At 34.9% G+C, this 25,890-nt stretch overlaps 4 protein-coding genes across 5 annotated transcripts; 3 read left to right on the top strand and 1 right to left on the bottom strand.

The window, feature by feature from the left end:
- Positions 1 to 894: 894 nt before the first annotated feature.
- On the bottom strand, positions 895 to 2,309 carry LOC121795232 (agamous-like MADS-box protein AGL80). The gene is made up of 2 exons (XM_042193723.1): positions 2,217 to 2,309; positions 895 to 1,594 (listed from the first exon to the last, which is right to left on the bottom strand). The coding sequence occupies exons 1-2, from the start codon at positions 2,307 to 2,309 to the stop codon at positions 1,049 to 1,051; spliced, it is 639 nt and encodes a 212-aa protein (XP_042049657.1). The 3' UTR covers positions 895 to 1,048.
- Positions 2,310 to 4,574: 2,265 nt separating this feature from the next.
- LOC121796257 (protein Brevis radix-like 4) lies at positions 4,575 to 9,966 on the top strand. Of its 2 annotated transcripts, none has more exons than XM_042195052.1 (5): positions 4,575 to 4,694; positions 4,766 to 4,964; positions 5,045 to 5,421; positions 9,210 to 9,680; positions 9,759 to 9,966. In XM_042195052.1, the coding sequence occupies exons 2-5, from the start codon at positions 4,824 to 4,826 to the stop codon at positions 9,835 to 9,837; spliced, it is 1,068 nt and encodes a 355-aa protein (XP_042050986.1). In that variant the 5' UTR covers positions 4,575 to 4,694; positions 4,766 to 4,823; the 3' UTR covers positions 9,838 to 9,966. The 2 variants fall into 2 exon arrangements, with proteins under 2 accessions (XP_042050986.1, XP_042050987.1); XM_042195053.1 differs by having other exon boundaries at positions 4,622 to 4,694; positions 4,781 to 4,964.
- A 4,617-nt stretch (positions 9,967 to 14,583) lies between these two features.
- LOC121793991 (protein BIG GRAIN 1-like A) lies at positions 14,584 to 15,642 on the top strand. The gene has a single exon (XM_042192004.1). It carries the CDS (start codon positions 14,695 to 14,697, stop codon positions 15,502 to 15,504), a length of 810 nt encoding a protein of 269 aa, XP_042047938.1. The 5' UTR covers positions 14,584 to 14,694; the 3' UTR covers positions 15,505 to 15,642.
- A 7,092-nt stretch (positions 15,643 to 22,734) lies between these two features.
- On the top strand, positions 22,735 to 25,806 carry LOC121796256 (vacuolar protein sorting-associated protein 2 homolog 1). Its single transcript, XM_042195050.1, has 5 exons — positions 22,735 to 22,995; positions 23,603 to 23,733; positions 24,437 to 24,541; positions 25,179 to 25,439; positions 25,525 to 25,806. Exons 1-5 carry the CDS (start codon positions 22,959 to 22,961, stop codon positions 25,663 to 25,665), a joined length of 675 nt encoding a protein of 224 aa, XP_042050984.1. The 5' UTR covers positions 22,735 to 22,958; the 3' UTR covers positions 25,666 to 25,806.
- The last annotated feature ends 84 nt before the right edge of the window (positions 25,807 to 25,890 follow it).

The raw sequence follows: 25,890 nt of genomic DNA, 5'->3' as shown, positions 1-25,890 counted from the left end.
ATACTGATTTGTATAATATAATTACTATCGTGTAATAGTAGACTGAGAAAGTACAGAAGATAAAATAAAGACAGATAGGCTAGTCTATTTAATTAATGTGAGTCTTTATTCTTCAGTCTTGGGCTAATATTAATATTGATTTATTAAACAGGCTTTTACTTTTCGAATCGGGCCAATTGAAATCTATTACTACTATTATTTACACTTGCATGAATAGTGGTAAAATTGTATTTATATTATTGAGTTTAAAATTATCATATTACTATATTATATTAAATATTACTATAACTTTTTTAATAGACAGTGATGAGTTTGAAGGCTATTGTCTATTGATGCTTCAAAGATTATCGATATAAAATAAGAATATTTTTCAAGTATATGTGATTCGATGTTATTGTTGAATAATTTATCTATGATTTTATGTTAAGTAATCTTGAACTCATTTGAATTTTTAGACTTTAAACTTTATGTTTAGCCACGTGTTTTAACTATTGTAGTACGGAGTATATGTTTATTTAGTATACTGCTATTAAATATAGAATCATTAAGCATAATTAAAAATACATAAATATTGTTCTTACATCCAAAAACACTACTCCTACTTCACAGTATATAACCCTTACTATATTGTTTTTTATCACACTACCTATCACTTTACTCATTCTAATATGATTTTTAATAAAAATGATTGGTTTATGGAGATACCAATAGTATCAACAAATGTTTTTTTATTGCAATCTCATAACAGTTTATTTTCTCGTACATTCACATTAGCTTCTCGCATTATTAGCCATCCGTACTATACATATATTTCAAAGCATCGTACTGATCCTGGACCTTCCGGCATCATATACACGGGTCCAAATATGGACAGATTACATGTTTGGTCCAAATAACAAACCGTTACCAGATAGTGCAAGTACTCCTGACATAATTGTCAATCGAACAATATAGTATCTCGAGAAAAAATCTCTATATTTTCATAGTAATTAAAGCCAAAGTTTGAAAACACACAAATTTCTATTATTCATAATTAAAAAAAAGCCTCTTAAGAGAAGAAGGCATTAGACCACAGTGAAACACCCTGATTTCCACCATCGTTAAACGGCACAATCATCTCCTCCCCTCCGATCTGCTGATCGCCGCCGGGATTCCCCATCCACTCCGCAAACATCTGCTGCTGCTGCGCCCTCTCCTCCGGCGCCGCGCGATCCTTCCCAATCGCCTCGATCCTCTTGTAAATCTCCTTCAAGTTGTAATCCAGCATCCAAGCGACGTCGTTTAGGTCGGGCAGGCCGAGCCCGTGGAGGCCGCCCTTGCCCGTGAGGCAGTGGTACATGAGGTGCGTCACCTCCTTCTCCCGATTCTCCTTGCGGAGCTTCTTCAGCTGCTCCGCCGCCTTCGCGATGCGGCCGCGGATGAACGACTCCTGGTTCACCATCTTCTTGCTCTGCTCCATCTCCGGCATCCGCTTGAACTGCGCCACCACGCGCCCCGCCCCCCTCGCGTCCGGCCACACGTCCGGCTGCGACTCATACGGGCTGTACACGATCGCGCACGACTCTATCCCGCACAGCGTGCTCAGCTCGCTCACCTAAATTGATATAATCAGGGACAAACACAGAAAAATATTTAAATTATATTAATCACCTTATAAAAGGGACACATAAATCATCACTAATATGGCCTAAAAAAATATAAACTATAATCACCTAATCAGGAGCGGACTCAGAAATCATCACTGACTAGGACGTTTTTCTTCAAAAAAATTACTTAAACTATAATCTCTTAATCGATAGGAGCTATTTAAGGAAAATATTTAAATTATAATCACCTTATCAGAAGCAGACACACAAATCATCACTAATATGGCCTAAAAAACTATAATCACCTAATCAGGAGCGGGCTAAAAAATCATAACTGATCAGGGCATTTAAAAAAATATATATATATAAACTATAATCACTTAATCAGGAACAGACATAGAAATCATCATTAATATGAGCTATTTTTTAAATAAAATAAAATAAATTATAATCATGTACTACTAGTTTAGCTTATTAATAGGAGTTTTTATAAAAAAAACATAAATATAAATTTTAAAAAATTATAGAAAGGACAAAAAAAAACATGTTTGATAGGGGCTTAAGCCTAGAGACAAAAAAAACATGTATGATAGGGGGCTTAAGCCTTAGAGATATTCCTATGTGTGTCACCTTCTTCATCAGACCCTTCTTCCTCTTCTTGAATGTCGCCTTACGAGCCGAGTCGTTGCTAATGAACGCGAGCTTCACTTTCTTCCGAGTCATTGCGATCGTTGATCGATATGTCTAGTATGTTAATCTCATCTTTGCTCTCTCTATATATGCATGTTTTTTAGGGGATCATGGATTTTAATTCAAATTAATATGGAAGATTTGGGAGTCTTAATGCTCCAATCTTTTTGGTAGTAAGCTTTTAGTGTCCAAGATATTCATATCATCTTCTCATGTTTTAAAAATCCAAGATTTTTCTACACAATAGTTCATCTACAATTCTCTGTATCTGTGGTCTCTTTCATAATTATAAAAAGTGCATTAATTTTGACATAGTCAAACATAGCCAAAGTTAGGGACGAAGACACGATGGCTGGTTTTTATGAGTGTTGTGAGTCGTATAAAAGGGAAATTTGAGAGATAGAGGAAATATGTGAAGTTGAATAATAATAAAAGAAAGTTATATGTAAAAGATAGTGAAATGAATGGACTAATCTATTTAAGTTATTCATCTATTTCAATAGTCTTGGCTAATGCAGTAATGATTAACTGAAATTTTCTGTTTGGACCATTTGAGATAATTTTAGTATTTCGTACAAGCTCTTATTTACATACCAAACTGATAAATTTTTCGATGATAAGATTTTAAATTTATTGTAAGAGAAAATTCTTATGTAAATCATAATTTTTGGTTAATCTTATAATTTTCAAAATTTGTGAATTTAATTATAACTTTTGTAGTATGTTTCTCAATTATTTCATATAATTTAAATATTGATGAAAATTGTGGTGATTTTTGTACTTTTTATTATTATTTGTTTACCGCTTACATAATATATATATAAATTGACTACCAAAATGTAGAACAATGTTAGTTTTTCCATAAGTTCACTAAAAATTGTGATTTAAATGATAAAGTTTATTAATATATTAGTTGTATAAGACAATGTTATAATTTAATTTGCTGATTTTGAAAGTTATAAAATTGCCCAAAAGTGAATCAAATGTTTTGATTTAAATGACATGTTTTTATATTTATAAAATTCTAAACCACCGAATCATATTATATTTTAATAATATAGTTTTGATAGTTAGTTAAAAGTTTGAAGACTATAAAGTTAAATTGAATATAATCAATTTTGAAACTATAATTGAACTATAATGGAGAAATGGCCACAATGTGAAAGTAATGATAAAAAATTGTAATGTGAGTGAAGAAAGTTATTAAATAAAAATATAAACAAGTGCGTATATAAATGGAAAGGGTCTATTTCGAGTTTTTAACATTCGATGGCAACTCGACTAGCCCCCGTCAGGTGCAGCCACGTTCGCTTATTCCGTTAGCATTACTACATATTCTTTATTGTTGTCCCGTGATAGTTTATTTCTCCATGCATCTACATCGTAACGACAAGATTTATAATAATAGCTTCATGTGTTGGTGAAGCTATAGTCATTCGTACTGCATGTATGTTTCTGATGGTATTATATACTCCCTCCGTCCCAAGATAAGCGACTCACACTCCTTTTTGGGACGTCCCAAAATAAATGAGTCATTTCTCTTTTTGATATTCTCTTTCTACTTTATTAACTCTCTTACTTTATTCACTTTCCACTTTACTAACAAAACTCCATTTTCTTAAATCCCGTGCCGAAAAGTTTGTGCTTGGGACGGAGGGAGTACTCTATATGGAATCACGAATACTTCCATCATAAACACGTTACATAGTTAGTTTGAATACAAAGTCATTATCTTAGAGTATCAACAACTACTGGCTTAATAGTATTAGGATTCGCCAATATAACAATATTTTATGTTTCCCACTTTAATATTTAGTCTTTCGTCCAAAATTGTAAAGCTGATTAATAATCAAATTATAATTAGTATATTTTTAATTTTTTAATGTAGAAACTCTTTTTTTTTGCTTGTAATATAGAAACTCTACTGCACACACATGCTTAGTAGGAGTAGTACATTCTAGATAAGATTCGATTAATTAAGGAAATATCAAATTAAAACTATATACTCCCTTCCGATTAATTAAGGATATAATATCAAATTAAAACGATATACTCCCTTCCGATTAATTAAGGATATATTATCAAATTAAAACGATATAACTTAGTACATAAATGTCCACAATATCTCCCCTTTGTAGTAGTACTACTATTATTTTAATCCTTAATTTAAAAAAGATACAACAGAAAATGACTTAAAGTTCGAATTTAAAATTCAAATCTAACTGAAAACTCTAGCTTTTTAAGTAAAGATCAAATTAGACTAATTAGTAGATCTGTATTTAATTAACAGTATGTGGACTTTAATCATCTTTCTTAGTGTTCAAATAATTAAACTATATATATACCTCATATGTATATATTTTAGAGTTTAAAGTTAAAACTCACTCCCACCATTTCCTACTTCACTTCTCCTTTTTGGTGATCTCTCTCTCCCTCTCTCTCTTTATATATACAGCAATATTTATATGTATATTAATTGATGTTTATAGCTTTTGATGGTGCAGGGGATTTTGGGGGAAACCTGTTTGCGAAATTGCGGAAAAGAAAATGCTCACATGCATAGCACGTTCGAAGCAAGCGAGCGACGAATCGCCGTCGATCGATCACCGGAATCCGCCGTCTGGAAAGCTAAACTCCGACTCCGGCGCCGCTCCTTCGAAACACGCGATCAAATCGCTCTCTTCTCAGGTAGGTCAATTCAATTTTAATCCACTGATTCAATTTGCTCGATTGTTGCCGATTTCGTGATCGGAAATCGTCCGTCGCAGATCAAGGACATGGCGCTGAAGGCGTCGGGCGCGTACCGCCACTGTGCGCCGTGCGCGAACCAGTCCGCCGCGCCGCCGGGGGCGATCGGCGGCGGAGGAGAGCCGATGGACTTGGCGGCGGCGCAGGAGAAGTTCCGGTGGTCTTACAGACGGACGGGGAGCTCGAGCTCGGGGAGGAGGGACCTGGAGGCGAGGCTGAAGGGGATTTCGAGCGGCGAGGGGACGCCGGCGTCGGCGAGCGGCCGCCGGATTGATCCGATCGTTTTTGTTGAGGAGAATGAGCCCAAGGAGTGGGTCGCTCAGGTGGAGCCCGGTGTTTTAATTACCTTTCTGTCCTTGCCACGTGGCGGGAATGATCTTAAGCGAATTCGGTTCAGGTACCTATTTTCGTCATTTCGTAATTTCAAGTTTTTTCATCCATTAATTTTAGAAATTTAGAATCAGAACAATACCACGTAAAATTAGTCTTAGTTTACGGGTCTCAGTAGACTGAGAAATAAACGCACAAGTAATTCCGAATATAAATAAATAACCATTGAATGATTAACCATATATTAAAATACAATTTATTATAAAAGAATATAGGTGAACCTTAATCCGATAAAAATAGGACACGTATAAATGGCACGTAAAATTAGTGTTGATTACGAGTTTTACCCTTCTCCCGTGACAATATTAATTTTTGAGTTAATTCAATCTTACATAATTTCGAGACAATTTAATTAATATTGAGTCTTAGGTAATTGGATTAAAATAAGAGATAAATGCCGGCCTATAAATGTACCAACTTTGCTTTTTTGAAAATCTTTATCTAACAATTGTATAACATAAGTGTCTCTATGCGAACTTAGATTATTTAATGATTTATATTCTCTTTTAGAATAAAGTGGCTATAAATGTGCCAACCACTAACAAAAAGAAATTTCTTTCTCGGTATAGCCACTTAGTCTTAGGCCTAGAGTCACAAAAGGCTAAATTAATGAAAAAACATAGATATAATGAGCAAAGTTCTTAGTATATTATTCTTAGTTGATGCCCAAAAAAATTCATTAGGAATATGTGTCACACATTATTGGTGGCGTTTTATTATTTAGAAAATAAGCTGGGAATTTGGATTTTATTAAAAAAGGATCGACAAGAAGTAATAATTTAAATTATGATGTAGTGGAGGCTATAATTTGTCATGATTGGAATAGTTAAATTGCATCATTTAAGGATTCATAGGTGCTGCATATTGCTTGTCGGACTCGATTTTCTTAGAGTGCTTTACGACCATTAGGGAAAAAAGTTGCATGCTTGGGAAGATTTTTCTTACTAACTTTTTTCTGGCATTTAATCATTTGTCATGTCGAATTATTTGTATAGAAAGTAGGAGTATGTATTAAGATGAGAGAGGTTGAGTAATTTTTACTGTGATCAACTATTCATCTCGACGTTTTTTACATGAGTAGTGTCATTCTAAAGGTATCTGATTTAATGGATTTTGGGAGAGAGAGTAGACATATGGTAGCATAGTCTGCCTCAAAAAGTCAAAATGCATATATTCATAAGTACTTATATAATAATGCAAATAGATACTAAGATAACTTATTCAATGTAAAATTCTGTGGTGGCTTATAGTTAAAGGAAATCTAGGGCCATATTATGCAATTTCAAGATTTTCTGGCCATATCCATATATTATTAAACTCCATCCGTCCTAAAAAATAGACTAAGTTTTGTCATTATGGTCCGTCCACGAAAAATAGACAAAGTTCAAAAAGGAAAGTTTTTAACCAATACTTACTTAATATACCCATCATTCTAAATGTGGATCCCACAATCCACTAACACTCATTCCACTACATTTTCCCTCCCTCGCTCTTACTTTACCAATTATATATTAAAACTCGTGTCGTTCACAATCTTGTCTATTGTTTGTGGATGGATGGAGTATATAATGATTGTGGAAAAAATGAGCACAAATGTCTGACGATGATAATGCCCTTTATCAATTGGGATGCCTCCATTTTAAGAATCGACGGCTCAGATTTAAAAAAAATTGAAATCGTAACCAACCTGATAAAGGAAATGGCGGTTTCTGGTTTTTGAACTGGAATCCAGTTCAAAAGCTGCCTATTTTCCGTGTTTTTCAACGTTTTTTTTTTCTGCGCTTCTTACCCATCGATTACGGTTCCAACTAGTCTGGAACCGGACCTGTTACAGACTGAGAGCAACTGGTGTGGGGTATATAGGATAAATGATCTCTCTCTCCTAACAGGCTAGTCTTCTGGGATGGGTTCTCCTGTTTGGTCTATATCAATTGGTGCTTTCATTGAGAGCCCAAACGGCTCGGAGTGGTGACCGGGCAACGAACTCGCTGTGACCAACGAGTACGTTTGGGCCGACTCGGAGTGGTGACCCACGGAGTGGTGGCCGGGCAAAGAATCCGCCGTGACTAACGTGGCCGTGACCAACGAGAACTGGCAGTGGTGGCCCACGGAGTGGTGGCCTGGCAAGGAACCAACCGTGACCAACGTGGCCGTGACCAACGAGGACGTTGGCCTTTAAAGGAGGGTCGAATGTTACGGACTCAATTCCCACATCGGTTATGAGAGCAACTGGTGGGGGTATATAGGCTAAATGAGCTCTCTCTCCTAACAGGCTAGTCTTTTGGGATGAGTTCTCTTGTTTGGTATGTATCAAGACCTGTAGAATAGATATGGCGGTTCAGAGGGTGATAATGCCCATCATCGATGGGATGTCTCCGTTTAAAGAGCTGGCAGTTCCGATTTAAAAAAAATTGAAATCGTAACCAACCTAGCAAAGGAAATGGCATATCTGATTTTGAACCGGAATCTAGTTCAAAACCGCCCTTTTTGATTTTTCAACAAATTTCCACGATTTTCCTAATTTTGGGACAAAACTAACGGTTTACGTTTTTAATGTTCTGGAACGGGACCAGTGGGATCGATATGATGGTCTAGACCGTGAGAGGCGACTCCGGTCCGGCTCCTATTTTAAACATTGATCCGACTTGAACCAGACATCCCTAATCCTATTTGAAAAGCCATGAGAAAAAGAGGAAATAGAAATCCCTAATCCTAGTTGAAAAGCCATGAGAAAAAAAGAAGTAGAAATCCCTTGGGCAAGAACTCATTAAAACAACATTGGTGGGGCCGTGTGTTTGATTATGTTGGGAAACCTTTTGCTAATTGTTGTTGGGCTTGTCGGGGAGTGTCATTGCTTTATATCCTCATCACGCCTTTGCTTTTAAATTTGTCACCTTGTGACAACTATTTCTCTAGTCAATGCTTTGTGAATAGTGATTGTGGTTTTAACGAATCTTGGTCCTAAAAAATGCTTAGTGACACACGATCCATGTCCATGTAATTATTTAATTTTTATGTATATGTCGATTACCAATTTTCTTTTCTTTTATATGTGAAATAGTTGGATTCCCTTTAAGCTAAAGTCAATAAAGCATGTATATGTTGTTCCAAATGCCAATCTTCATTTTTCAACTATGCACCACTTAATAAACTACCCCACATTGACATACTCACATACATAGGGTCCAGTTTAGTGGCTCTCCATGATTAGCTACACTCAATTAGGTATAATTAAACACCTTTGAACACTTTTTATTTTTTTAAGAGACGAAAAATAATGGAGTAGTTATACCTTTTACCCGCATAGCAACTGTGCTTTGATTATTTGGAAATGGAATCACGTGTTTTAGTCTTAGACCAGCAAACTTATGTTATCATTAAAAAATATTTACTGTAAATTAAATTCTCCTAAAATTTCACGATGACTTTTGATTGAATCTTTTTTTTAAAATTCATTTATATACATTATGTGACCATGTTAGTCTTTTTCTACATAGTTTGAGTTGAGTGTGCTAGTGTATTTGAAGTGTGTGTGGAGTGTTTTCTAGTGTGTGTGTGCGCAATGTGTGTGGATCTCTCATTTTAAAATTATTTGAAATTTAAATATATACTTTGACTATAGAATTCAAATCTTTGAACCAGGATGATTTTGAATTAGAATTGAATTTTAATTTCAAATATGTGTACGGTACCAAACATTGGATTTTAAATCGAAGTTTTCAACTCCATAGTACCAAACGCACCCTAACATAACCGTATTGATCGAAACTTCGGTTTTGTTTCAACTTTCACCAGCCGAGACATGTTCAACCAATGGCAAGCACAAAGGTGGTGGGCTGAGAACTCCGAGAAGGTTCTAGAACTCTACAATGTCCAGAGGCTAAACCTCCAAGGCTGCCCTCTTCCGACAACACCAATCTCCGAGGATGACACCAGCTCGAAGATGGACAGCAGCCCCGTGACACCACCACTAGGCCGAGAGCCTCCCCCTCGTGCATTCCTTCGACCAACCGGGACAACAAAGGGATACTCCACAGATTCCTTAGACCTAACCTCTACACACTCAATCCCTAACTATGAATCAACTCCCAAGCTCTCGAGCATCAGTGGCGCCAAGACAGAAGCCTCGTCATCCATGAGGACTAGCTCGATGAGCAATGCCAGCGACCTGGAGATGGAGTGGGTCGAGCAGGACGAGCCCGGGGTGTATATCACCATCAGGGCTCTGCCCGATGGGAAAAGGGAACTCAGACGTGTTAGATTCAGGTTAGTGTTATTATCAGTGTTGAATTGTGTATTGTTTTTTCGGGCATGGTTTGATCGAACTTGGACTGGTCGTTTCAGCCGTGATAAATTCGGGGAGATACACGCTAAAATGTGGTGGGAGGAGAATCGGGGGAGGATACATAAACAGTACTTGTGATTTGGATTCAAGAGAGAGGCTTCATTTTTTTTTTTCTGATAGAAGAAGTTCTGATGAAAAGAAGTGTTGGTATGAGAATCCAAGTTTAGTTATTATGTGCAAGTGATGAACCTTACAACAACTTTTTCATTTTTTTGTCTCTTTTCTATATATGCCTGTTTTTTTATTATATGAAATTGTGGTATATTATGGTGATTCTTTGTTATATATATATATATATATATATATATATATAGGATTGTGATCAAGATAGAACCATTCTTAAACGTAGAACCATTCTTAAACGTAGAACAAATGCCAAACGGAGGTCGTTAGATCTTTTAATCCAATTGTGTTGATTTGCACAACAACTTCCCATTATAACCAAAACTATTATTAATGGGTGAATGCAGATAAGTGAAAAAATAAAGCATGCATGGACTCTTCTTCGTTTCATTCATTCTTCCATCAACATGTGAGTTTTTTCACATGTTGAGTCCGGAATGTCGTGAAAACATAGTCTAATATGTATGATTTTTAATCTTGACCGTCATTTTTTCCTCATCCAATGAATAAAATATGTAGAGTTCTAGGTTCTACACTTAAGAATGGTTCTATCTTTAACGCAACCCTATATATATATATATATATATATATATATATATATATATATATATATATATAGGGGAACGTTATTCTCCTTTTCACATCTTAGATCCTTTTTCCTTCTTAATATTACGCGTTAGATCTAAGGCATCAACGGATCAGATTCATTCTATAAAACTGGTTCCGTGTTGCATTATAGAAGGTGGTTGTATGCATTACAGGGTTATTATTGACATTTGACGGAAAAGTAACTGCCACATTTTGGTATCTGCGAATAATGCACCACATGGTTACGAGTAATGCATATAATTGACTATATAATGCACAATATGTGAACTGCAATGCATACGAATAAGATGTACCATGCTATGATGTTTGGACACACGTTTCTTGTTTCCCCTAAGAGTTTAATAAGCTTAGGGGCTAGGGTATAGTACGTAGACACGTATGTAATCTTCACATGGTAACGAGAAATGGATATAATTGACTATATAATGCACAATTTGTGAACTGCAATGCATACGAACAAAATGTGCTGTGTTATGATGTTTGACACACGTTTCTTGTTTCCCCTAAGGGTTTAATAATCTTAGGGGCTAGGGTATAGTACGTACGCATTAATAACAAATTATAAAACGATACGAATAATTTACCAAATTGTCACGAGTAATGGATGTTATTAACTATATAATGCACAATATGTGAACTGCAATGCATACGAATAAGATGTACCATGTTATGATGTTTGACACACGTTTCTTGTTTCCCTAAGGGTTTAATAAGCTTAGGGGCTAGGGTATAGTACGTAGACATTACTAACAAATTGTTGTTATTGGAATATACGTATGTGCATTATTTGGTTTAGGTAGTGCATTATGTAGCTGTTAATTGTCATTCTCAGTATATTATGCGTTATTAGAGGTATTGTGTATATGGGTTAATCAACGGATTGAAGATTACATACGTGTATTTAGTAATGTCTACGTACTATACCCTAGCCCCTAAGCTTATTAAACCCTTAGGGGAAACAAGAAACGTGTGTCAAACATCATAACATGGTACATCTTATTCGTATGCATTGCAGTTCACATATTGTGCATTATATAGTTAATAACATCCATTACTCGTGACAATTTGGTGAATTATTCGTATCGTTTTATAATTTATTATTAATGCGTACGTACTATACCCTAGCCCCTAAGCTTATTAAACCCTTAGGGGAAACAAGAAACGTGTGTCAAACATAATAACACAGCACATCTTGTTCGTATGCATTGCAGTTCACAAATTGTGCATTATATAGTCAATTATATGCATTACTCGTTACCATGTGAATATTACATACATGTCTACGTACTATACCCTAGCCCCTAAGCTTATTAAACCCTTAGGGGAAACAAGAAACGTGTGTCAAACATCATAACACATCACATCTTGTTCGTATTCATTGCAGTTCACATATTGTGCATTATATAGGCAATTATATGCATTATTCGTAGCGGTTTTCAGCCATTATTAGATTACTATTGTACCCTCATAATGCACAAAATAGGACAAATAATGCAACACGAGATTAATTACCCAATGTTGATCTGGACCGTCCATTTCTCTAATCTAATGGTTTTGATCTAGGCAAAATTAGATTTAAATACAGAAATGCAGAACAATATCATACGCAGGACACTTATAGGTCATAGTTAGTTAATTTTTAGGTCATGCTAACAAAGCAAGACCTAAAATGATCTTAGCATGACATTAAACCCAAATATTATAATATGACCTAAAATTGCTTAATTATGACCTTCCGTGTTTTTGGTTAATTATTGACCATTAGATCATCTAATTCTAGAGCCAAGATTTGGGCTGCATTTCTGGATTTAAATGCATTTTTATTTTGATCATATCCATATTTGAGCTGCATTTCTGGATTTAAATGCATTTTTATTTTGATCATATATGTGATGTATTATATCGTTGGCAACCGCAGTCGCGTAGCTGCACTAAGCACGCGTTTGCTCGTTTAGGCACCAAGCATGCTGGTGCTATTGCGTGCTTAAGCACGCTGACAGGATAGGTCTACACGTGGCCACCCATCTTAATTTTTTTGTATTTTTTTTATCTGTATATATGCAAACAAATATAAAATTCACTCTCCAACAAGATTATTTTAATTACTTAGTATAATTTGTAGTTTTTATTAATAAAATTGTGATTTTTAGTTCATAATTACGAATTTAATATATTGTAAAAATAAAGTAAATATAAATAATATAAGTACTTAAGATTTACTAAGTGCTTTCTCGGGATGCCATTCCCTTGAATCAGGTTGTTTCTAGTCTAAACATGTAAATCAAATATGTACACTTTGAATCCATGGCATTTTGACATGCATAAATTGGAAATTCTAAGAAATAAAGAGGTAAAACAACTATCCAACAATCCTTTTTTATAGCGTATAAATATCATTAGTTCACTTCACATGGTTTTGTTAATGAAATATTTTTACTCAGCTATTCCCAATATAAATTACTTACTATTTAATTAAATGAGGTGCAAATTCAGATGCAACAACTTTGTCTTTGTCCATAATTAGTGGAAAAGTGAATATAAGCAACGGCTATATATGCGGAAGGACTCCCAATTATAACAATGTGTTTGTTACCTCCAATTAACTTACTTTGTTGAAATTTTCTTATTTGCTAATTAATTATAAGACTCATTGCATAAGTAACTAAAATATCTACTTTGAATTGGGGAGTCGAAATTCAGAGCAAAAAAGCTCAAAAACTATTGGGTCTCATAAGACAAAAAAAGCCCAATTTCTGAAGGATTATATTGACTCTTTGATGTTTGCGTACATCATAAATTCATAACACCCTTTTCTCAACTCCTATAAATACAACATTTTTTGCCGTTTTACATGTAAAAAGTATTAGACATAATAATAATAATAATAATAATAATAATAATAATAATAATAGGTAAAAAAGAGAAAAAATGAAGCAAATTTAGTGAATACACGTATTTCTATTGGATATAATATTAATAAAAAACAGGGTAAAGAGCTCATGCTGCATAATGATATTGTTTCGGGAATACCGTCTTAAATAATTAATTTGTGCTTTGTCCCTTTCATTAATATTAATACGTACACAACATTATTGTCATAAACAACAAATAATTAACAGTCCCATTCTTGATTAGAGTATTTATCAGGAAAAAAATGTTGGATGTCCGTACTCGAAAACAGCAACCAACACGTGGTATTCCCATATGAGAACTGATTAATCCACTCTGGCCTCTTTGGTTAATTAGCCCTATTAGGGAAGATTACATGGCTCTGTCTTTATTTCTTGCTCGGTTGTCCAAACAATCCATTTCCTCGGCTCTTGCCTTTTTAAATCTAGGTCTGGTCTCCCCTAGAGGTGCCCATGGTTCTGGAACCGGCGGTTACAGTTCGGAAATGCTGGTTCCAGTTTTCGAAATTGTTGAACCGGAACTGAACCGCTTGGATGTTTCGCGGTTAGTTTTAGTTTTGATTCCGAATCGGTGATTTTTAGTGGTTTCGGTTCGAAAATTTTCGAACTTGAACTGAACCACGGTTCTAAGATTGACGGTTTCAGTTCAGATAAATTCTCATGATTCCGATTCGGTACCATAACCTCCGGAGCTGTAAATCTTAGGCACTCTAGTCTCTCTCCACAACATCCAAAGACACTACTCTTTTTTTGTTTTTTTCATAACTGAGCCAGTTTTCTATTTCAGAAAGTTATTTTATAATTAAATCATTTGTTCAACTGTTTTAATGTCGTTGGATACATTTTAAGGTGTAAGAAACAATGAAAAATTGGAAGAAAAATACATATTAATCTATGAAATAATTTAGTCCACGAAACAACATAAAAATCAGTACTATTAATTTAATCTGTCAAACAACCATCTTTGTTTTCCCTCAGTTTCACCTTTTTCGACAATAAAAAGAATTACTAGTAGTACAAAATTAGAATAGAGGTACACTACACTAGCTTGATGTTCATGGCCACTCTGTCACAGTCTCTACTCGCACGCGTGCTCTACTTTGTTTAAACCAATCCTCCTCTCTTCTTCTCTATATATATATCCTCACTCACCATCAACTACAGTCACCTCTCTCCCATTATTTCAACCCAACATCCAAGCCGTGCCATTTGGCTTTTCTCCCTTCAAACGCTCTGCACAAAAAAAAAATTTAAGATCTAGATTCATAATCATATTCAAACAGATAAAAATCAAATGGCCGCGGGCGAGCGACACCACCGCCGCAAAACCCCCTCCTTCTCCTCCTCCCTCCTCGACGCCATCTACCACTCCATCGACGACCACCACCAATCCCCCTCCCCCCTCCCCCTCCGCCCCAACCCCTCCGCCCACGTCGACGACGAGATCCAGAGCCTCCGCCGCGCCATTATGGTCGAAAAATGGATGCAACACCACTCCACCACCACCAAATCAAGCCATTTCCCCACCAATTCATCCTCCTCCGATTCCAATTCCAATTCCAATTCCAATTCCAATTTCACCTCATCCGAAACCGACTCCTCCTCCGCCACCCCCAAAAAAACGGACCGGCTCAACCGGACCAAATCGACAAAAAAAACGAACCAGCCGGTCTCCCCCGGCGCCCGGATCGCCAATTTCCTGAACTCCATTTTCAGCCCCAGAAATGCGAAGAAGGATCATCATCATCATCATCAATCGGAGTGGAGCTCGGTTAGGAAATCGAGATCGATGAAAGACACAATTGCATCATCGTCATCATCAGCGATGTCGAGATCGTGCTTGATGGCAGCGAACCGGAATGGGAGTAAGTCGAAACGGTCGGTCCGGTTCAACCCGGTTCTCGACAGCGGGGGTGTGGGGAGCCGGTTTATTAAAAAGAATATGGAGAGCATTTTGGTGTACGAGAATGAGCGGAGGTACTCCGACGCGAGCTCCGATCTTTTCGAGCTCGAAAACATCGGAGCTTACAACGAAGAGCTCCCCGTGTATGGAACCACGGATGTTAAGATCAATCGCGCCATTGCTAGTGGCTTCGTTGTGTAGTATTGTATCAATGGAAATTTCAAATTTTCAAGTGTATTTTAGCATGTTTGATCGAGCTTAGTTTGCAGCTTTTATGAGGTGTTTGTAAGTAAATTTCTTAATTTTCAACAAATTTTGACTTTACATGTCAAATTTGCACGCTAATTGTTTAAAGTAATGATTTAATTTTTGCCAAATTAACGTTATATTGGTATCTATAATGCGGCGCCGTTTTACCGCTAATCCGATTATATCCCGTCAACTAATTAGCAAGTTGTGTCATTACTCATATTTGCCATAATCTTCGCCCGTTTCAAAATAATAACAAATCAATAGTTTAGTAGTATGAAATTTATACGTATATAATTAGTATACAAAATCTAAATTTATCAAAATTTCAGAGATTTAAATGCGAATAGCCTGTTTATTTTTCTCAAGTTAGATAGACTACGACTGAAACGATCGAACTTCACATCACTCTTTAACGATCAAATATGTGCATCAACTAATACTTGTTATGGAGTACTATCTCTATCCATCCATGAATAAATATCTCATTTATTATGTAAGTACTTCATATTTCACTCCTTCATTTAGATTTTATTATAAAACGAAGACACATATTCAACTAATTTCTTCGACATGGTCATTTTTAGTACATTTCTTAAAATTCGAGTCGAATCAAAGTAAGACAATTAACCGCGTACTGATCAGAGAATATATCGTAGTCGTTTTCCGTAGGAGAGCTATGATCATAGAGGAAAATATAAAGAGATTGTGAAAGGAGAAGGTGAATGTGAAAATTGCAATGATGGAGAGGAGTCTCTTGTATCTTTGAAATGAAGATAAAATGATTTGCTTTTGAGGGATGTGTGAAGTGTGGGCTTAGATTTCAAAGGTGTATCATCATCTAATACATGTGTGTCTACAGTAATTAATAATATTGGTTTATATAGTTTATGAGCTTGGATTGCAATTGTATATTTGTACTTTCGGAGAAGTTGAAAAAGGTTACATCTTTTGAGGGAGAGCAAAAGTCATTCTAGTAAAGTGAAATTGCATGATGTTGTCTATATAAATTATTTTGAACTAAGGTATTTTCAAAGAAACACACATGTATGGAACATAAAGTGATCGAGGGAGTTTAAGCATTCGAGGAAGAATATTTGTGCATGTGTACATGACAAGGACTCATTGTGACATTTTTTTTATTATTCTATGGAATTTATAAATTTACTGAATTTGATGTACAATTTATTAAATTAAAAAAACATACATGATTTATTTTAACTTTGAATCTTGAAATTGCCGGGTTTTTTTGGTTTTATTTTAAAAATTCAGCAAGTTATATAATGAATTTATTAATTTTATATGTATGGTGCAATAATAAGATGACATGTGGACTCGCAATAAAAAAGATGAGATATAAAACCATACAGGGTGCGTTATATTGCTAACTCTACTAACTTATCAACGCATTGTATTAAAAATGTCAACACGATGACATTGTGATACAGTAATAAAAAAAGGGGCTCACAAAAAAGATAATTGTTGCATGTCTTGAAAGAGTCAAATTAGGTGATGAACCAAATATTGACATATACTTATGTTTATATTTGGTGCTCTGACATGAGAAAATAATGCAATCTCCCATATTCCACCCTTCTCTCCATGAGCCTAACATAAATAAGTAAACAAACTCATCTCAAGATATAACATACGGTATATATATAGATTAAAATCAAAGAAAAATGCCATATTCATCCACTTGAACTGCAGCATCGTTAATAATTGCCAATAAAAGTGAACAAAAATAAAAAAAAATTAGTGATATTAATTATTTACACCCAATTTTAACAAGGAAATATGATGGAATTTGGTATGTTTAAGATATGTTTGTTAGTGACCAACAGAGGAAATAAAATTTTGATTGATAACAGAATATAGTTAGTGGCATTGAAAGTGGCCCCATTTGGAATCTCACAAGTCAAAATATGTCACATGCAATCCTACTTTTCTTTTTTGCACTCACAAAAAGCTCAAGATTTTTCAACTATTCTTTACAAACTTTACAAACTTATATTGCATAATTTTAGTTTAAAATTGTACTATCAAATATTTATCACACTACATATTTCGAATTTAAAAACAATTTTTAGTACATACATTACTATATAGAAATTTAAATATCATAAATAAACAAACATTCTTGTGCAATAGCCTGCAAATCACGCATGCATGACAGACTAAACATATTTGAAAAATCAAGTGTGCCAGACTCAAACCTATAGAGACGTTAGTGAAATTAATATTCTTTACATGTGAATTCTTGAAATGTGGTGTAACAATTGAAGCTCCAACAATGCATGTATCACCCTTGTATTTCTAGTAATTTTTTGTTAACAAATTTTTTCCTACCTTTTTCCCATTTGGCTTATTAATTGACTTATGTTTCACGGTTGCATCAACGAAAAGTATAGCTATTTTCAATATATTTTGTCAAATTTGTCAATGATAGATGATAACGTTTTTGTCTGGTGAGTGTTGGAATCTAACTAACCTATTATCACCTTAATTATTGGTTAATCTTCGTTTAAAAAAGTATTAAAGTGAACAGAAAAAAAAATTACAAGTCAAATCGTGAGTTTAACGAAATAGAAATAATTGTCTGGTTTTGAAATAGATAGGGTTTCTAGCTTAGGAATCATATCTTATGGTATGATCACATTGTCTAGTTAGGCAAGTAAAAACTAAAAAGTATGTTTAAATGTGATTTATTAATTGTATAATCTTCCTTCACCCAAAAAAATGATTATCTTTTCCATTTTAATTTATTCATCAAAATCAGTTTATTTTTTGATATTTTTTTTACAACACATTAGTGATATATAGTTATATAGTACATCATTTTATTTACCGCGATCTAGAATTGACAATTAAACAAATACTATTATTATTAATATAAGTCTCGCTTTTAACAAACACTATTTCAAGAACCTTTTTACATTATGTTTCTAACTTTATTAATTGTAAATTAAAACTTGCATGTGTCGTCTACAAGAGTTAATAGAGTAGACATTATTATTTATTTTGCTAAGTAGACTCCACATGAATTATTAATTTTCTTAAAAAAAGCTAAAATTGTATGCTCTCGCATATAAATATGGCTTATATGGGACTAGGGCTAGGTACGTACATTAAAAAATTCTATAGTGAATTTATAATATCAAAAGATTGGTTAGTTTAAGAAAATTCAAGGAATAATTTTGCGTATGATACATGATTATTCATATAATAGTACTATAAAATAGAATTGCATTACTTATGTGAATGTGTTAGATAGAGTTGTCGGCAGATTAAAGGGAGCAAACCTATTATTTATCTTGTCAGCTATGTGTTATCAATGTGTTGGACAAAGCCAATATTTAAATTTGTACTCATTTATTAAGTCAAAATTCAACCACAAATGCACTACAGCTAATTCCTGTGTAATTCACTATTTTTGCGTTTTGAAACTATACTAAGATTACTAACCTCTAGTAGATAAGATTCACACCTTTAAAACACAACTATTGCAAGATTACTAATCTCTGGTAGATGAGATTGACCCCTTCAAAACATGTGTTAGTTCATATATTTTTTATTTTTTTTATGTAGGCAAATTTTATAATTTTATAATTTTGTAGGCAATGATGCTATGTGTGTCATTTTAAAAAAAATAATTAAATAACAAAATTATGAAAGGAAGGCATTGATGATGAATAAATGAATAATGGATAGAAGAAGAAAGCAGGGGTGAAATAGAAAGCTGTTTATTCTAGTTTGCTGGGTCCGCACGTGCACTGTGAAAGTGGTCCATGTGTAAGCGTGTGGGTTTATGTTTCCTCTGCAAATTCTGCCATTGCTTTTCTAAGTTGTATTGCCAGTTATCTTTCATCTTGATTTGGAATATTAAGACTACACACATTTTACTGTTTAGGCTTTGGGCCCAATTATTTACTATCCCTCACCAACCTTCTCTTTAGTTTTAATTTAATTTCAATGTGTATATATACATAATAGGTTTTAGGATCGTCGACTGAAACATTAGTTTGATATTGTCCGCTTTAGGTCAAGTCCGCACAGATTTAATTTTGGGCTACTCTCAAAAGGCTTCAAATTAATTGGGGTTGGTCAGGAATTATATACACTTTCCAACTTTCCTCACTCATCCGATGTGGCATGGATTTGTACCCTACATACCTCCCGATACCACATCGGGAAATGCAGTCGACATGAACATGGGTCGTTCCAGCCCTGACCCTGGTTCATCCAGGACCTGACTCTAACCCGAGTCTTTCAGGGCGGCCTGACCCTAATCGGGGCTCATCCAAGCCCGACCCAAAGCAACTTAGGCTCTGATACCACTTGTTAAGATCGTCGACTACAACATTAGTTTGATATTGTCCGCTTTGGGTCAAGCCCGCACAGATTTGCTTTTTGGTCACTTTCAAAAGGTCTCAAACTAATTAGGGTTTGATAGAAATTATATACACCTTTCAACTTCTCTTACCCATATTTCACTCATCTAATGTGGGATGAGTTTATACCCAATATTAGTGCTAGCTACTTATTTTCTTTCTATTACTATTCATTATAGCTATAAAGAATCATAATAAGTCCACAAATGAACATCTTTATTTTACATGAAAACATAGTTACTATTGCATCAAAAAGTTCGAGCACAAATCCAAATCAATAATGATGTCATTTTTCATTTCCTCAATCCGAAAAAGATAAAATGATGAACACACTTTGAGTTACCTTGAGTAAATTTTACGATTGATCACCAACTTTACTACAAGTGGTCAAATGTTTCCATCATTAATTTGTTGATCAAATTAGCTTCTTGATTAGAAATTTAATGTATTGATTTAACTAGTGATCCCGCCAATTTAGTAATCAGCAATCACAATTCTTTGAAAATAATGGTTCGATTAAATTTAGTTAGATTGGTACACCAATTTTTAGTGCACTATGAATTGAATGTTAAAGTGTTTCTTTTTTATCTCTAATTTTTAAATATAGTTCAGTTCGATAAAAAGAACTTTCAAAAGTAACCTCGTCTGGGGTTACCTATCTCCTAGATCCTTTTCAATTTGTTCGTGAATACCTGTTTCATTTACCTTTTACGGAGTACTTATTTAAATTTTGCTAAATGAACACGTTCCAATAACTTATTTCAGTTACATTTTATAATAACAAATAAATAAAAGTAAGACTCCTTCGTTTAACTTTTTCATCTACTTTTCTTTATATTTTTTAAAATTTGAGCCGAGTTAAAGTGAGATAAGTAATCGCATACGGATGGAGTAAAATAAACCTTCTCTATTAACATTAAATTTATTCAGTAACAAACAAAGTTCCTTCTCACAAAAATGATCGACAGCCCAAAGCAAGTCTTTATTGGACCGGACTTCGACACTAAACCTACATTCCCAAATAAAGGGCCCATTTTAAATACGGCCCAAAATATTGTAAGCATTAGGCCCGGTTATATGTCATTAATATATGTGTGATTAAAGTAGCTGTGTTTCGGATAGGATTTTTGCCGAATTCAAACCGTTCTAAAATTTCTAATTTCAAGCTAAATAATAGTATACTACAAAAATTGGTATCACAAAAATTTAATCGAAAATGTAATAATCAAAATTTCTAAAAAAATGTTATTTTTTATTATCGGGCAACTTATTTGAATTTTGGATTCTTTTTCTTATTCAAACAAATTAAATTTGTGAAAAAATATCAATTCGAACTGATATAAAATACTTGAAAATCAAATTTATATAACAAAATTCGAATCGAATTAAAAACTCCAAATTTCCAAATGTTAAAAAAAACATTAAAATATTTTTTTAATTAATATTTAGGTTAGAATATTTAAATAAAAACTATATATTTAATATAATTCGATTCTACGGAATTTCTAGTTTTACAAAACTAGTCCAAATTTCAATCGGACATTTTAAACTTACAAAAAAAAATTGATTGATCCAGAATTTTGATTAACTCTTATTTGTCAAAACTTTTTTTTTTAATAAAAAACGCCCTTTGTGGGCGGGAGGTTTAGGCAGACCTCCAACCAGTAAATAATATCAAAATAAAATGTTCTACCAACATGATCTTAGCCCAAAAGTTACTAGGATCTAAACAAAAACATGAAGAAGCCAAATAGAGGTTCCACAGGTCGAGATCCTCCATACTATCAAGTGGAAAAGAACTGACAATATATATACGAGGGAGAAACAAAAAATTATCAAAACCAGCCACCAAAGAAGCTGGATCAACCCACATCTCTACGTCGGAAACGGAAGTTAGGATATCCCAGCAGGTCCATCCTAACCAGCGCCTTTAGATACCGATGCGCAGAGATTGGATCATAGTAAGGGCAGGAGTCTGAACCCCCTACCTGCAAGAAAATCAGCAACTCGATTCCCTTCTCTGTAGATGTGTGAGAACCGAACATGCCGCTGAGAAGTCATACTCCGGATCAAAGCCATGTGATGTCTGAACTCCGCAACGCCAAGCTGTCCAGATGACAACAAGGTAACCAGAGCCGCTGAGTCAAGCTCAATCCAGATGTGTGTCGAAAGCTCCATAGTCATCTCGAACCCCCGAATCAGAGCCAACAGCTCCGCCTCAAAGCTCGATGATGCGGCTATAGGAGCACAGAAGGCACGCAGAAGTCCTCCATCAGAGCCTCGAAACAGGGTACAAGAAAACTAATATGTAAGGCGGGAGCCCTCTGGAAAGAGGACCTCCGCCAGTGACCTAGTCTAAGTGCAATATCAGTGCCCGTGTGAATCTCTGTGTGCGAGGAAGGAAACCAGGCATCGAAATATTCCCATGTAGAAAAAGCAGACTGACTCAAGAAAAAGACATGACTAAGAGACTCGATTGAAGGAGACCGACAACACTGACATCTAGACGCTAACTCAATCCCCCTCCTCTGCAACTTCTCATTCACCGGCAACCTATACTTACGAATTTAGGTGAAATTGTAGTAGACCACCAATGAATTTTATTATTATTTCCTCAACATGATGAGTAAATCATTCAACAAGTTATTATATGAAGCGTGTGTATCAAATCAGCAAGATATAAAATTAAAATATTTAAATAAATTGAGAAAATTATTGAAATTCAGTTTTGCAAATATTGAATTCATAATTTAATACTATTTCAGAGTAAAGACAACAGCTCCACTTTGATTAGATAAAGCGCAAAACCGACTATTCTTAGCCGCGTTGATAATATTGCGCGTGTATAAGTAGTGACATTCTTATTCGGCTCCGCGTTGTTTGATCGTAATTCAAAACCCTCTTCTTTCTGCAATTTTCCGTATAATTTTGGATTTTCCATCTCCAATTGCAGAAAGAAGTCTTCTCCACCTCCGATCCGATTTCTAGTTTTCGCCGGAATCAAATCGATCGATCATGAGTTTCCTTTTCGGGAAGAGGAAGACTCCCGCAGGTTTGTAACTACATATTTGCGCCTATTTGAATTAGGATGTGTGATTAAGGGTTTACGTTTTCTCAATTTATCTGAATTATTGAGATCTGAGCTGACGTCACGATGTTGATCATGAAAGGATTCTTTTTATTGATAGAATTTGGGGCTTCGATTAGCTAACATTTATTTGAACTATTAATGATGATATTTGATAAGAGATTAATGAAGCTGATAAATCGTTGATCACTCGCGAATATGTAAGCTAATCGACGTGTATTCAATCCTGGTTAGAATTGTGATTTGTCGATGGCAAGGGAGATGGTGAGTCATGTTTCCTATATCTTAGGATTCATTAAGTAATTGTAACATGCCTTAGAAGTTACGTTTTGACATCATTTTGACAAATTAATTTTAATTAGAATTTCAGAATTGTGTTTGTGTTTTCTGTACCTATCTATAGAAACTTAGCTACTTTGATTTCAATGAAATTGGGTTGGGGACGGAATTGGGAATCTCCTCCTCCATTGTAGTAGATGAATTGAGAAAATTATACCGTATTTAGTATTCAGGAAAACATGCTGCCTTTTACTTGTCATATAGCTTTCCACATATGTTATGTGTCTTGCAGAACTTCTGCGGGAAAACAAGAGAATGCTTGATAAGTCGATTCGAGAAATAGAGAGGGAGAGGCAAGGTTTACAAACGCAAGAAAAGAAACTTATCGCGGAGATAAAAAAAAGTGCCAAGCAAGGACAGATGGTTTGTTCATTTTCATATTTTATGTGCATCAGCTAGGGGCAGTTCCTCTTTTTCTGTTCTTTTTTTTATAACTGCAAGTGCTCTGATATAAAGTATAAGCTTACGTTTTTATCGAGATTATCACATTCCAATCTTCAAGTATTATGACATCTGGCTGGCAAAATCATTGCGCTCTTAATGAATATGGCAATCGGAATTGGAACACTATTATTCCCAAAAGTTTATAAATCTAAGTTCCTACTTCCTATTAATGGTTATGAATGAAGAGTTAAATATTATTTCATGATTCCGTTGACCCCCTGCCCCCCTCCCAACACAAAAATCTGCTTGCCGAAATCTGAATATGTCATGTAGGTGTCATTTTTTACTTTTGTATGTTATGCAGTACGTAAAGTAAATCTGGTGGGATGCAGATTATTTGCATTAAAATTATCAGCACATCTCAAGCACTTGAAATTCACTAAAAAAGTTATTGTATTACTTTCTATTGTTGAATTGTACCTCTCAAACTGGACCCTTCATTAGACCTGCTCCATTTCAATCTCTTCTGCTTAAAAACCTTTATTTTTAGACAATAATATGAATGTGTCATTGTCATTATACTGTGTGTATTGATGCTTGGTACTACTTCACAATCCAAATAAAAGTTGTGGGGAGTCCAATTACTTAAGTCCTTGTTTGATTTCTAGTATATTTGTTACAGGGAGCTGTCAAGGTGATGGCCAAAGATCTTATCAGAACAAGACATCAGATCGAAAAGTTCTATAAGCTGAAATCTCAACTTCAAGGTGTATCTCTCAGAATTCAGGTATATCGCAAATATTTGAGTCCTTGAACTTTACAATCAACTTGTCAATTTTTATAATGGTTTCATATGGATGAATTGTGCCCTTCTATGGGTTTGTTAAATTGATTAAGTCTCTACTCTAGTTCACATTCTGTGTCTGGACTTTGATTTGACATGTAGTAAATTGATACAAGAGATATGACCCTGCTTAGTCGAATAGTCGCCATCCCTCTCCAATACATGGTCAAAGGATAGACATAAATAAAGTACTAATATAACTACCAATCCTTTCAATTTTTGCTAACTTTACCTCCTCCGGTTTCTGCTATTTAGCTGTATCTCTTTTTAGTTCCCTCAAAATCACCCCTTACAGTTTCTGCTATACATCTGCATGATACAAATCATAGTTTTTTTAAAGTTATCAATTTACTATTTGTTTTGGCGGTTCGACTTCTTAACCACTTAAATATTTTGCACAAGTCATTTGGTTTATTTTGACCAGCTTTTGGTCCTGGATGCTGGTTTCTTATGTAATCTTGTTAAGTTTTCTGAATATTTTTCTCCCTGTGTGGTCCTTCGGGAAATGTTGTTTTCCACTCTCTACAGTAGTATGCGTGATTTCTGAATCTTTCTCTCTCTTTTCCTTATTCCCTTTTAGACATTAAAATCTACACAAGCAATGGGGGAGGCAATGAAAGGTGTTACCAAGGCCATGGGGCAAATGAACAGGCAGATGAATCTGCCATCACTGCAGAAAATTATGCAAGAATTTGAGAGGCAAAACGAGAAGATGGAACTAACAAGCGAAGTGATGGCAGACGCCATTGATGATGCCTTGGAAGGAGATGAGGAGGAAGAAGAGACCGAAGAGTTGGTGAGCCAGGTTCTTGATGAGATTGGCATTGACATTAATAACGAGGTACAACTCTATCGTTCCTTTCTGCACTTTATGAGTATTTAACATTTCTGTTCTCATGAAGAGCCTCGGTCTCCCCTTAATGCAGCTTGTTAATGCACCTTCCGCGGCAGTAGCTGCCCCAGCTGCAAAGAATAAGGTCCCACAAGCAGAGGCAACTACAGGAACTGATGATGGTGGGATCGACAGCGACCTCCAGGCGAGGTTAGACAATCTGAGGAGGATGTAGAGATGTAACCGACTTGTAACATAAAATTTGTCTGTTGAGACCAAACAATCCTATTTGGCTTTGTGTAACTTTTATGAAGATGTTGAAATACATGTTCTGGTACAGCTTTGCTTCAATAATATTGCAATAATTTAGTTATAATTTTCTTCATTGTGCCATATTGTGACCAATTTACAGATATTGAACGCTACATACTCTCTGTTACATTACCTTGTCTAACAACTG

Source organism: Salvia splendens, chromosome 3, assembly GCF_004379255.2.
Source record: "Salvia splendens isolate huo1 chromosome 3, SspV2, whole genome shotgun sequence".
Taxonomy (NCBI): domain Eukaryota; kingdom Viridiplantae; phylum Streptophyta; class Magnoliopsida; order Lamiales; family Lamiaceae; genus Salvia; species Salvia splendens.
Note: the sequence above shows the minus strand (reverse complement) of the source record. Positions and strands in the feature narration are given on the sequence as shown.

What these genes read in the sequence shown, in the direction of transcription:
- LOC121796256 (XM_042195050.1), top strand. Translation starts at nt 22,959, where the DNA reads ATGAGTTTCCTTTTCGGGAAGAGGAAGACTCCCGCAG. An exon ending in GTGCCAAGCAAGGACAGATG is followed by an intron (nt 23,734 to 24,436) that starts GTTTGTTCATTT and finishes TATTTGTTACAG; the next exon opens with GGAGCTGTCAAGGTGATGGC. An exon ending in GTGTATCTCTCAGAATTCAG is followed by an intron (nt 24,542 to 25,178) that starts GTATATCGCAAA and finishes ATTCCCTTTTAG; the next exon opens with ACATTAAAATCTACACAAGC.
- LOC121793991 (XM_042192004.1), top strand. Translation starts at nt 14,695, where the DNA reads ATGGCCGCGGGCGAGCGACACCACCGCCGCAAAACCCCCTCCTTCTCC.
- LOC121795232 (XM_042193723.1), bottom strand. Translation starts at nt 2,309, where the DNA reads ATGACTCGGAAGAAAGTGAAGCTCGCGTTCATTAGCAACGACTCGGCT. An exon ending in AGAAGGGTCTGATGAAGAAG is followed by an intron (nt 1,595 to 2,216) that starts GTGACACACATA and finishes ATATCAATTTAG; the next exon opens with GTGAGCGAGCTGAGCACGCT.
- LOC121796257 (XM_042195052.1), top strand. Translation starts at nt 4,824, where the DNA reads ATGCTCACATGCATAGCACGTTCGAAGCAAGCGAGCGACGAATCGCCG. An exon ending in TCAAATCGCTCTCTTCTCAG is followed by an intron (nt 4,965 to 5,044) that starts GTAGGTCAATTC and finishes CGTCCGTCGCAG; the next exon opens with ATCAAGGACATGGCGCTGAA. An exon ending in CTCAGACGTGTTAGATTCAG is followed by an intron (nt 9,681 to 9,758) that starts GTTAGTGTTATT and finishes TGGTCGTTTCAG; the next exon opens with CCGTGATAAATTCGGGGAGA.